Source organism: Sebastes umbrosus, chromosome 6, assembly GCF_015220745.1.
Source record: "Sebastes umbrosus isolate fSebUmb1 chromosome 6, fSebUmb1.pri, whole genome shotgun sequence".
In the NCBI taxonomy this organism is placed as follows: domain Eukaryota; kingdom Metazoa; phylum Chordata; class Actinopteri; order Perciformes; family Sebastidae; genus Sebastes; species Sebastes umbrosus.
In genome coordinates this window covers 2,441,574-2,454,349 of record NC_051274.1, presented here as the reverse complement: position 1 = coordinate 2,454,349, position 12,776 = coordinate 2,441,574, and the positions used below count along the sequence as shown (strand labels likewise).

General features: G+C 42.1%; 1 protein-coding gene across 2 annotated transcripts in view; it reads right to left on the bottom strand.

Annotated features, from left to right (window-relative positions):
* Positions 1 to 12,776, bottom strand: part of LOC119489737 (kelch domain-containing protein 8B-like) — a 201,741-nt gene that overhangs the window by 50,985 nt on the left and 137,980 nt on the right. For both annotated transcript variants that reach the window (XM_037772517.1, XM_037772518.1), the window contains 2 exons: positions 9,967 to 10,131; positions 1,517 to 1,741 (listed from right to left, as the gene is read on the bottom strand). In XM_037772517.1, coding sequence (XP_037628445.1) covers positions 1,517 to 1,741; positions 9,967 to 10,131 — 390 coding nt within the window. The remainder of the gene's footprint in view (positions 1 to 1,516; positions 1,742 to 9,966; positions 10,132 to 12,776) is intronic.

Sequence of the window (12,776 nt, the reverse complement as noted above, 5' to 3'; positions counted from 1 at the left end):
TGATCAAATATGAATCAATATTCTGTTACTATAATGTCTATTTCTCTCCTCAGATGTTTTCATAATCATCTTGTAGTGCACGGTTTAGCTGTAAAATGACAAAGTTTGTGACGCCGCCGCCATTGTTGAATCTGGTGAAGGAACGCCAAAATCCGGTCACATGACCAGAGCACAGCCAATAGGAATGCTCTCTCTCTCTGAAATGACCTGTGATTGGTCAAAGTCTCCCGCCACGGGCTAGACTTTTTAAAGCCTGAAAATAGAGCCATGAGGAGGAGCAGAAGTGTTCTATTTAAATGGTTCATATATTGTTACACTTTGTTTTGCTCTTTTTTTACTATGTTAGCTGATGCTTCTTGTTTTTTGCTCTATCCCCTTTGCTGCTGTACACTGCAAATTTCCCCACTGCGGGACCAATAAAGGAATATCTTATATTATCTTATCTTAAGTCTAGTTATCTCTCAGAACACTTGAATTACAATATGCTGAAAGGTTATTATGGAATTTTTGCCCAATGATGCCAAAAATATACTGCCTACTGCCACTTTAAATTAACCATCATAATTTCTAGAATAATACATGAAACTTTTATAATATGATAATGGTTATTTACATCACGTCAGATCAGAATTTATAGCAATGTTGCTGTGAGGTGAATAATACAGTGCATGTAAGGGATAATGCCCGACGAGGTCTCCATTAACTTCTAATCTTCAACACCTTGAAGGGCATTATCCCGCTTATACTGTACCTACACTTATACCATATGCAAAGAAAACAAAAAAAGACCATTCATTTATATTTTAATATATAAATTACTAGTTCTACCTTATTATAACAATATAAGCATTATATTATTATATTACATGCATTTGTAGGGGGTTCAGTGACCCCCCCTGAACCAACGCAAACTGCACCTGTGGTTCTGTTGTTGTTTGATAAAGAGAGAAAGTAGAGATAAGTATCCCACTAGTGTAAAATAACATGCCGGCGTGGGTTGGTTTTCCTCCCTCCCCCGCCGCCACCGATATATATAGGCTATACATACTGTATATATCAATGTAGTCTTGTGCCTACCACTTCAGCTGCAAAACCTTCACTGGTCTCCAAATGCTGTGGTCCTGTATTAACTCTGCTGCTACTCTAATAGTCCTCCTGCTGCCACCGGCAGCACTAGATGCATCCATTCGACATTTTTCAGCAGTTACATACTGGACTTCTATTTCTGGGGATTTCAACTTCAGTGAGTCAGCGACAGTCAACTACTAGCTCCATCAGTGTTAACGTGACGTTGTTTCAACACAAATGGTGAAGGAGCAGGTGGAGCCACAGGACGCAGCCAGGTTAACAGAAGATGACAGTCACCCCGGACCTCATTGTGCCGGACAGCTCCCTACACTGGGTCAGTTACTACTGTAATACTAAAGCTGCAGGTCCTCCAGATGGGAAGTCCCACCCTTCAGTCCTGCCTTAAAAATAGTAGTTTAATTGAATGTATAGTTATGTCACCACTTGCCTTGATCCAGATCATACTCCTCCATGGTACTGACAAAGTGAGGTCTGGAGTAGAAGTTATGCGGGCCCGGTTGCTGGAGGCCCCCCAGGCTGAAGAGGCTTCGCTCATTGGTGGCGCAGCAGGAAAAGGCCCTCCGGCTTGGGATGCAGGAGTAGCGTGTCCAGCTCTTCATCTCCAGGTCAAAAGCCTCCAACGCCGTCACCGGCATCTTCCCCTGACGACCACCTGGAGGAGGCAGGAGAATGTTCAGGTACAGGGTCAAGACACATTTCTGATGATATCAAGGCTTTACATGTCCACAGAGCTTAGACATGTTAAAATCTACTGGGAATATGATCTGGTAATAACCTGCTGGATCACTACATTTAGTTGTTACAAGCAGCCGTACTTCACTCAAGATTATATCAGCAACAGATCATACCTTTCCAGGAATATTAGTCTGTGGTTCTGCTTGACACTGCTTGTCTTTGTTTTCCCTTTCCTGTTTCTTTTCATAGCTTTTTAATCCCATGCCTCTGTCAGTCAGAGTTTCCTTGACATTTTGAAGCCTGACAAGCGTGCAGGCCAGCGCCGGGACCACATTTCATTTAAGACTGAAAGCAGAGTGCAGCAGCAGGGTGCTCCCCTAGGACGCCTACAAGTTCTTTACTTTCACAGATCATAACTTAACCTTGTAAAATCTAACAGCAAGGGGAAGGTAAAGTGGTGAGAGAGAGAGAGAGAGAGAGAGAGCATATGAGAATGTCAATGATGGAGAAAAGAGAGGCGAGGCTGAGACCAGTCAGAGGGGTGTTGAGAGTAAAAAAAAAGTCAAAGAGGGGAAGGAGGGCGAAATGGAAGAGGTAACGAGAGAAGAAGACGATGAAGAAGAAAGAGGCAGAATGAGGTAGAAGATGGGAAAATGAGACAGTGACACAGAGAAATTTGTGAAAAAAGTAAAAAAAAGTAATAGAGGGAAGAGAATGTGGAGGAGTGAGAGAAGAAAGAGGCAGAGGGTCAACAGGAGTAGGCAGGGTGGCACGGAGATCGATAGCGGCAGCGAGACAAAGAGTCGACCTGAGTGGGAAGCTTCAGAGTCAGAGGTGTGAGAGAAAGATCTGTTGATTATAATATACATGTTCAGTATACTGAGGCATTGAAAACCACACTGACAATATAATTAACTATACGCAGTATGTAGCTACAGTATACTGTATATTCTGTAGGACTTTCTCTATCGTAAAAAGAGAAACTGTGCTGCTCCATTGAGATAACTCACTGATGGAATAAGTCAGTAGCCGACCAAAAGTACCAAGTCATTTGTTTAACTGACAGAACTAACAGAGAAAAATGATGAAGAAAAGCCACATTTATTTTCAAATGAGTGTACCATTATAAGGGGGGCTAAACCCAGAGACATTTGGGCTATTCCATGTTTAAGCTATTTTGGTTTGCTGTAATCTGATTGGACGCTCTTTAATAAATAATCTGACATTTTGGGAAAATGACTTGCCTTCTTGCCAAGAGTTTGATGAGACCATTGATACCGCTCATTACCAATCAAGCTAGGGCCAGGAGTAGGGATGCATCGATACCACCTTTTTTCAGACCGAGTACAAGTACTGACATTTGGGTACTCGCCGATACCGAGTACCGATACGAGTACTTCTCTGTGCCAAAAAACCCTCGTTAATGGCCAGCTGGAGGGTGTGAGCGACACACGGCAGGCTGGGGAGTCCTGCATACGAGGCGGTGCGCCGCGACCGACTCTAGGACGCATACAGAGCCACCGCCCTCCCCCCCGCTGGGGAAATCCCACCAAAACCTGGTTTACCTGCAGCCGCAGTACAGATCATTACCTATTTTATTCTATTTTATTAAAATGTCATTATTTTAATAAAATCTGCTTTTTTTTTTGTAGTTTCAATTTTTTAACTTTTTTTTATTTTTATTGTTATTTTTATTTCCTTGTATTTTATTTATCTTTTATTATCTTAAATACCGATTTTGTATTGCTTTCTTATTCAGTGAACTTTTAGATTGGTTGTTTTGGTGTGCATTAGTCTCTAAATCCATTTTTAACATTCTACATTTTTGTCAATTGTCTGTACAGCACTTTGAATTGCATTTGACTTGTTTGAAAGGTGCTATATAAATAAAGCTTGCTTGATGGATTTAATAGACTGAGCTAGTTTTTAATTCTGCACACCACAAACAGCTCTACTCTGCACCTTTATAGACTGGTTTTACTGTATTCTACAAACAATGTACAGCTTTATTCTGCACTTTAGTCCATTTAAAAAAACAAAACAACTCTCTACCTCAGTTCTTGTCCCGCATTATATTCAATATTTGACATTTCTTATTCCCCTGGTCTCTATATCTCCTATATTTTATTATCCAGCACTATATCACTTCTTGAACTATATTCACATTTTTAATAGTCCCGTATCTCAGTTGTTACCCTGCACTATATTCATCTTTAACAGTTTTCTTCATCTCCTGGTATTTTTATATCTGGTATATTTTTTATACTTTGTACTACTTACTTGTGCCTTTTTACTAATATGTTTGCACTATGGAACTGTGATGCTGGATGATGCACTCCCCCAACACTATCATTAGGTTGGTAGACAGGTAGGTAGACAGGTAGAAAGTCCGTCCCTTCAGGCCTCCCTCCAAAGACACTCCCCTAACATTATCATTATGTAGGTAGACAGGTGGGTAGACAGGTAGACAGGTAGGTAGACAGGTAGACAGTCCGTCCCTTCAGTCCTCCCTCCAAAGACACTCCCCCAACACTATCATTAGGTAGGTAGGTAGACAGTTAGGTAGACAGGTAGGTAGGTAGACCGGTAGGTAGGTAGACAGGTAGGTAGACAGTTAGGTAGACAGGTAGGTAGGTAGACCGGTAGGTAGGTAGACAGGTAGGTAGACAGTTAGGTAGACAGGTAGGTAGGTAGACCGGTAGGTAGGTAGACAGGTAGGTAGACAGGTAGGTAGGTAGGTAGACAGTTAGGTAGACAGGTAGGTAGGTAGACCGGTAGGTAGACAGTTAGGTAGACAGGTAGGTAGGTAGGTAGACAGTTAGGTAGACAGGTAGGTAGGTAGGCCGGTAGGTAGGTAGACAGGTAGGTAGACAGTTAGGTAGACAGGTAGGTAGGTAGGTAGACAGTTAGGTAGACAGGTAGGTAGACAGGTAGTCAGTCCTCCCTCCACCGACACTCCCCCAACATTATCATTATGGACGTAAACAACCAACATGGCTGCTGTGGGTTAGGGTCAGTTAAATGATTGGACGGTTTATTACAGTCCTGACAGCCACAGATGCCAGATTTTTTTTTCTTTTTTTGTCAGAGCATATGATTTATTGATTGCTGTCGGGATGCAAAGAGAATTTCAATAAATACAACTAAAATGTTTTTGGAGAAGATTACCAACTCTAGCTTTAAGTTCTTAAATTTGACTCATTTAGCGGCTGGCTGGTTAGCTAGCTACCTTGCTAATTCCACCATGCCTTCATGCTACACTGGTTGCAGAAAATGAGCCCAAATGAGCAGTTGGCCAGCAGCCCACTGTTGGGCTCATGTTGCCATGGTTGCATCTAAAGTGGGTTGGAAAAACGATAGACACGACCGTGCTCTGATCATGGATGTTCTTAGAATACGTCCATGGTTCTGATGCCAGAAGTGGGTTTGATTGCATCCTGTCCGGTCCGTCCGGTCCGGTCCTGTCCTGTCCTGTCCAGTCCTGTCCTGTCTGGTCCTGTCCTGTCCTATTTGAATTGTTTTGACTTGAATTTTATAATTCACACAGTCAGCAGGTGAAATACTGTTTTCTCTTTGTGTTCTTACAGGCTGTAAAGCTTATTGTTACAATAATATATCTGCTGTCCCTGCTGTAGCTGTACCAGATGAAGGTATGGATGCTGGCTGGTATAAACAGTGACCATTTCTGATTTATCTGCAGTTAACTGACACATAGCTTCAGTAGTAAGAAGAGCTTCAGGGAGTGAGGAGATCTGTCTTTGTGGTACCTCCTTATCTGTCTTTGCAGCTGCAGAAGGGTGGCATTACAATAAAGGTCCCATATCGTGCTCATTTTCAGGTTCATGCTTGTATTTTGGGTTTCTACTAGAACATGTTTAGATGCTTTAATGTTAAAAAAACACATTATTTCTCTCATACTGTCTGTCTGAATGTACCTGTATTTACCCTCTGTCTGAAACACTCCGTTTTAGTGCATTTCAACGGAATGGCAACGGAATTGCGTTGCTAGGCAACAGTTTGGGTCCATGTTTACTTCCTTTCAGCTGATGTTATTTACATACACTGCAACAGGAAACAAACTGGGATACATTCTGAATGTTTATGTTTAAAACTGTGTAATGGTCTAAATATTGTAGATTTGTGACATCACAAATGGACAGAAATCCGTAACAGCTTGTTTCAAACACACAATTTCTGAATACAGGCTCTATGTGTTTCTTCGTATTTCATTTTGATAGTTTAACAGTATTTATATATAGCACTTAAACCTGCTGTATAATATAAAATACATGAAAATCTCACTTTTTACAATACGGGACCTTTAATATATATCCCACATTCCTTCATTCAAGATACTCACGAAATAAAGGAAATACTGTATCTGTGTTTATGTGCATCTTTTTATTACTCAGAATAACTTTTGATCCTTTTGATCAGTCTTGACTTGTTGACAGCCTCTTTTCAGTTGCACTTCTGTGCTGATTACCAGCCCTGACACCGCAACAAAATCACACACACACACACACACACACACACACACACACACAATTTTGAAGCAGTATGAAGCCTGAGGAGTTACTTATGTCATATGCCAGTAAGTCTGCTGCTGTCTGGGAACACAGCATTTAAATCAAAGGGGGGTTCAGGCACCCACTGATCCAAACTGAAGAAGCAGCATGAATTTATAAGGCACGGTAAACTTTACAGCACGTAAACAGGCATTATATTTACACAACATGACAGAGAGAGAAACAGAGGGATACATAATGACTTGGCTCTTCTCACTGAATCATGTTTATCATATTTTTATTTTAGGTTTGGTTTCAGAGAAGAAGTCTTGCTGCTCTTCCACTAACTCCACTGATGATGCACTTATAAACAGTAGCTGTCCAGCACTAATCTAAACTAGCACAGTGCTGCAGAGGTCACACCAGAAAGCACTTCCTTTAATGCCAGGCAAAAACCCCCACCGACTCCGACAACGCTGTCAGGAGCAAAGCTGAGGCCATGTGCTACAATTACAACGACACTGTTAATGTTCTTTGTAGTGTGACAGTCCCTGAGATTTTAACTCCCCTGTTGGTAATAAAAAAAAAAACACTACAATCTCCCAGTAAGACTTGAGACTAGACGGGTATGACTATAAATCAAATAATCAAAAGTACAACGGCGCAGCTGATGTGTGCTCAACGTCAAAGGTAGCTTATCACAAAGATTGAAAACAAGGGGAAACACCTAGCCTGGCTCCACCTCTAAGGATGACAAGTCAACACATTATATCCTGTTTGTTTATTTCTGTACAAAACAAAGTGTAAAAAACATCAGTTTTCTGTTTTAACGGGGAGGGGGGGGGGGTTACGAGCCAAACTGGGCACATGAACTTCCTGGTTTCTGCTTGTTGCCTAGCAACTGCTCAGAGTCAAACCTCTCATCTAACAATTAAGCGCACTTCCCAAAATAGCACAGCTTTTATTTAAATTGATAGACATAGGGGGAAAATATTAGCCTTTAATTACAAAATTAGAACTTTGTTAAAGGTCCCATATTGTAAAAAGTGAGACTGCCATGTCTGTTATAGTATAAAGCAGGTTTAAGTGCTTTATAAATACTGTGAAAGTATTGAAACGTTCAATATACGGAGAAATACGCACAGCCCGTATTCAGAAATTGTGTGTTTGAAACAAGCCGTTAGGATTTTTGTCCATTTGTGATGTCACAATTATACAATATTTAGACCATTACACGGTTTTAAACGTAAACATACTAAATGTGTCCTGGTTTATTTCCTGTTGCATTGTATGTGAATGACATCAGCTGGCAGGAAGTAAACATGGACCGAAGCTGTTTCCTAGCAACGCAATTCTGTTGCCATTCCATTGAAATGTGCTATAACGGAGCGTTTCCTTTTAGGGGGTGAATACAGGTATATTCAGACAGACAGTATGAGAGAAATAATGTGTTTTTTTAACATTAAAGCATCTAAACATGTTCTAGTAGAAACCCAAAATACAAGCATGAACCTGAAAATGAGCATGATATGGGACCTTTAAGTACAGTACTTGAGTAAATCTAGTGAATTGTATTACAATACAGTCAGTTTGCTTATGTTTTCTAAAAGCAGACTACGTGTTGCCAAATGAATGAATATGTTGTGTTGAGAGTCCGCAGCGTGTGGAGATATTCTGCCCCTCCGGTGGAGCGTGGGAGAAAACAGGTTGATATGGAAAGCTGCTCTCTGCTCCAGCTCTCAGGAGGTTACAGCTACTTTGTGCTGAATGTGGACTGTGTTGTCGCTGGTAGCGTGTAGTGAAATGAACTCATCTTTTTGCAAAATGCTTCCACAGCGAGATGAGATGATCGTACTCTCGCCTTGTGTGATTCCAATTTCTCTCTCAGCAGTTTTTGATCAAGTGTCAATGAGCAGTAACAGCCCCCCCAAAGAGACACAACGAGAACAAACGTAACCTCTGATCATGGTGGAAAATGAGCAGATGACAAGCGTGCTCTGGAGGACAATACAAACACACATTCCTCTTTCTCTCCTACAGAGCAGCTTTTAACTCCAACTCTGTCCTGCTGATCAATACTGTACCAGGACTGGGAGACTCTTCGGACCTGACGGACACAGTTTGTCTTTCCATCAGCTCATTTCACAGCTCTAAAACCGCCAGGCAGCGCCTTTACCACCTCCGACAGCTGAAGAAATTCAGAGTCTCCCTGAGGATCCTTCAGTCTTTCTACTCTGGAGCTGTAGAGAGCATCCTGACAGGAAAAATCCCTGCCTGGTTTGGCAACTGCTCTGTACAGGATAGGAGGGCTCTGCAGAGGGGAGTGCGTTCGGCCACACTCCCCTCTCTGCAGGAACTGTACACCAGGTGGTGCAGAACCAGAGCCTGTAGGATTATAAAGGATCCTCACCACCCAAACATCGGACTGTTCCAGCTGCTGCGGTCAGGCAAACACCTCTCCAGGGCGCCCACCGAGCGCCATATGCTGCCCCCTTATCCATACACGATCACACACACACATAGGGCTACATACAGAGCATACACACACACTCATCACAATTCTATTCACTCACTTATATTTATATTCCATATTGTATAGACCCCTCTCACTGTAAATATTGACATTGTCCCTACAATTTTTACTACATTTTTTAAATATTTGAATAGTTGATATTGTTATGCACAATCTCGTGAGCACTGCCACTTTACATTTCACTGCACATCCTGTATGAGTACGGGACAAATAAAACTCTTCAATCTTGAATCTTGAGAAAAAGTCACACTGGTGAAAACAGCACAACACTCGCACATCTCTAGACAGGTTCAGTAGGTGTGTGTTCTGCATGAGAGCAACGAAGTATGGCAGCCTGGACTGATTACTACCACAACGTTTAGGGAGAGTCACTATGCCTTTATCTCCTCTGAGTGGGCATCAGAAGACGGTCCCACAACACCAGAGCCTGATAGTCGAGGCACTTCAAAAATGTCATCAGCTATCGATGTCCTTGAGAAAGGGACAGAACACGTCCTCCACGTCCTCGCTCTACTGATGCTAATCTGAATTTCCCAGGTGATGTCACAGAGACTGTATTAGTAGTGGGATAGAAGAGTAGTTCCACAGGGAGCTTTAAGAAAATATGCTGATGAAAAGGGTGCTGATTTGTTTATTTCATTTTTTTTTAAACATCAATAATATTTCACCATAAAGATGACAGGTGACATTAGCTACAGTTGTACCAAACCACCAGTACTACTGGTAGGTACTAGGTACACAGCAGTACTACTGGTAGGTACTAGGTAGACAGCAGTCAGAAATATGGACTGTCAGAGCAAACGATGGAAAGATGTGTCATTGTTAATAGCGTTCAAAGAAATGCTGAAGTTCATCTGAACCTGCGCTCTCTGGCAGGGATGAAGGAGTCGAGGTTTACTGAGTTTTTAGGTCCCAAAAGGCAGCTGGCGGAACCTGAACCAAACTTCATGGCAATCCATCCAATAGTTGCTGAGACATTTCATCGATGTATGTCACATATTTTACATCTTTTTGATGTTTTGTTAGTTTGTCGACAAATGTCAGTGGTGTCATTTTTAGCCCAAAAGGTTGCATGGCTGTGTGGGCGGGGGGTGAGTCAAACACTGAGAAATTACATGATAAATAAAGAGAGAAATTAGATGATAGAATCTTGTTTCCTACCCATCATGAAGATCTTGTTTCCTCTTACGAAGGGCGTGGCTCCATACCGCGGCGTGGGCATGGAGGTCATCGGCTGCCATTGGTCTTTCTCTGCGTCATAAACCCTCACCAGGGCCTGTGGCGTCGTGTCGGCTCCCATACCTCCCAACGCGTACACCTTTCCATCTGCACAGAGACACACGCAAGACACAGTTTTAAAGAGATTATTATAATTCACTCTCTTGGTGCAACAATGTCGTCAACAGACGTTAAATTGAGATGCCGACACCTCTCCAAACAACCGGAGGAAGTGATGCATCGCTGTGGCCTTTCGTCCTGCCATTTCTGGTCTAGCTGTCATGTCTGCTATCTGTCTCATGCGTCCACAGTCATCCAAACAACTTGAAATATTGATGCCCAGGTCTGACAAACTTTTTCACAAGGACACCGCAAACATCCCTTGGGGGCATGAGAAAAAAGGAGAGGAAAAATGAGGTGAGGAGAGGAGGAGGAGGAGGACGAGGAGGAGTGGAAGACAAGAGGAGGAGATGACAGTGTTATAGATTAACAGGCCATTAGCACTCTGGAAGTTGTGACAACGTAAATCTGAGGGAAAGAGAGAGAGAGAGAGAGACATAAAGAGATAGAGAGACAGAGAGAGAGAAACAGAAAGAGAGAGAGGGGGTGAGCGTGTCAGTCAGTCAGACACATCCACAGAGCTGTGACTTAAACTGTGAAGAAAAACGCAATAATAAATCTGTCACTCGGAGTGCAGCTCAACACAAGTGTGATGAGCGGTTATGACAGTAAATCAAATGTTACTGTTGTACATAAAATAAATGACGCGATAAGGACACTTTCATCCCATAAAGTGTGTCGCAATGCATCTAGGTGGAGAGGCGGGGCAAGGCGGGAACGGAGGAGAATATACATACAGTATACTCCTCGGCTAGTAACCCCTTTTATTTTTTTAAATCACCAGGGAGCTATGTGGGTTGAGCAGAGTGCTAATACTGTAATTGCAAAGGGCCACACTTACCACAATGTAAGCATGCCTGGTGCTGTAATGAGCTGTCTATAAATAGCTTTATATGCCCTGCATTTAGCCTCATTTGTATTTTCACCAGTGGGGAATTAATACAATGACTTTTAATTTGGTAGTTTTTGGTAAAATCTCCTTTATATTACACACATAGAGTCTGCGTCTAACATTTCACTCAAAACCCCAAATATCAACCTCACGGAGAAAAATGCAGGTGATCACCAGAGTCAGGATGCTTCACGTTCTGGGGATCATGAATGTCTGTAGAACATTCAGTGCAGAGCCTAAAGGTTCTCTATACGACACCCAGAGCAATAATATATCAACGTATGTAAAGATATAGAGGAGTAATGTCTACCTGAGTCTATGATATCAGCATTAATATATCATCATTAACTATTGTCTATGTAAAGATATAGAGGAGTAATGTCTACCTGATTCTATGATATCAGCATTAATATATCATCATTAACTATTGTCTATATAAAGATATAGAGGAGTAATGTCTACCTGAGTCTATGATATCAGCATTAATATATCATCATTAACTATTGTCTATATAAAGATATAGAGGAGTAATATCTACCTGAGTCTATGATATCAGTATTAATATACCATCAACTATTGTCTATGTAAAGATATAGAGGAGTAATGTTTACCTGAGTCTATATCAGCATTAATATATCATCATCAACTATTGTCTATATAGAGGAGTAATGTCTACCTGAGCAGAGAATGAAGTCTCTCTCTCCCTCTGTGTGTGATTTAATCCCCCCCCCCCCCCCCCCCCCCCCCCCCCCCCTTAATCAGAGCTTCTCTGGTCTTTTAGTGCATGTTAGAGCATGTGACTCCACTGACTAGCTCACGGCCGCCACTCTGCGCACTGCTCTCACACGGCGGTTACAGCTGATAGCCCCATCCCGACCTCGCAGGTCCCTCCCCACCCCCCAAGGTTAACATTGTTAGCTCTGTTAGCACTGATTGCTGCTAGCCGCCGGCTCAGCCATCGCCATGTTGAGAGCCGTATGGAGGCAACAGAAATGCACTGAATTCCATATTGAGCACCTTTAATGAAAAGGTATTATAGTTCTATCGGTGTCATTGTAATCATCAGTGGGTGTTGTATCCTGAATGGCCTGGGTGATGTCCTCCTGATGGCTTTCAACTACCTTTCATATAATTTTCATCTTTTGCACAGATGAGCACTTAAATTTGAACAATGAAAAATTATGAAAAAATTGTAACAATGATCTTCTAAATCACCACTTAAGCACAGATAGGGGAGAAAACAAAGGACTGTCACACTGCTGGAGTACTGGAGTGACAACTGAAAGAGTTATCATCCAAAATGGCGCTAACTACAGCTGCCTCGGCGAGTTGGTGCGCGCTGTTTTTCTTGTTTTTTTTGTTTTTCTTTAGTATTTGGTGAACGTTCACGGATTGTTTTCTCAAGAGAAGAGATCCTTAACCTCAGGGAATCCACCCAATCAGATCTTTTCCCCACTTTTCTGGCCCCTTCAGCGGTAATAATGGACTTTTTGCTTGGTGCTGTGGCCGAGCGGTGAGGCGTAGGAGAGGGAAACAATACCAACCCCCCCCCACCATTTTATTCCAACATTTTTAACTATTCTATCGTTATTTTTACTGCTCAAGTGCACCAACAAACCAAAGCAAATTCCTAGTGTATATCTGATTCACCTGATTCTGATTCTGATTCTGAAAGCATGTCGCATTCTAACACGTTCTCATCCCAACTTGTTACATACTGCCGCTTTGTCATGCCCCTTGG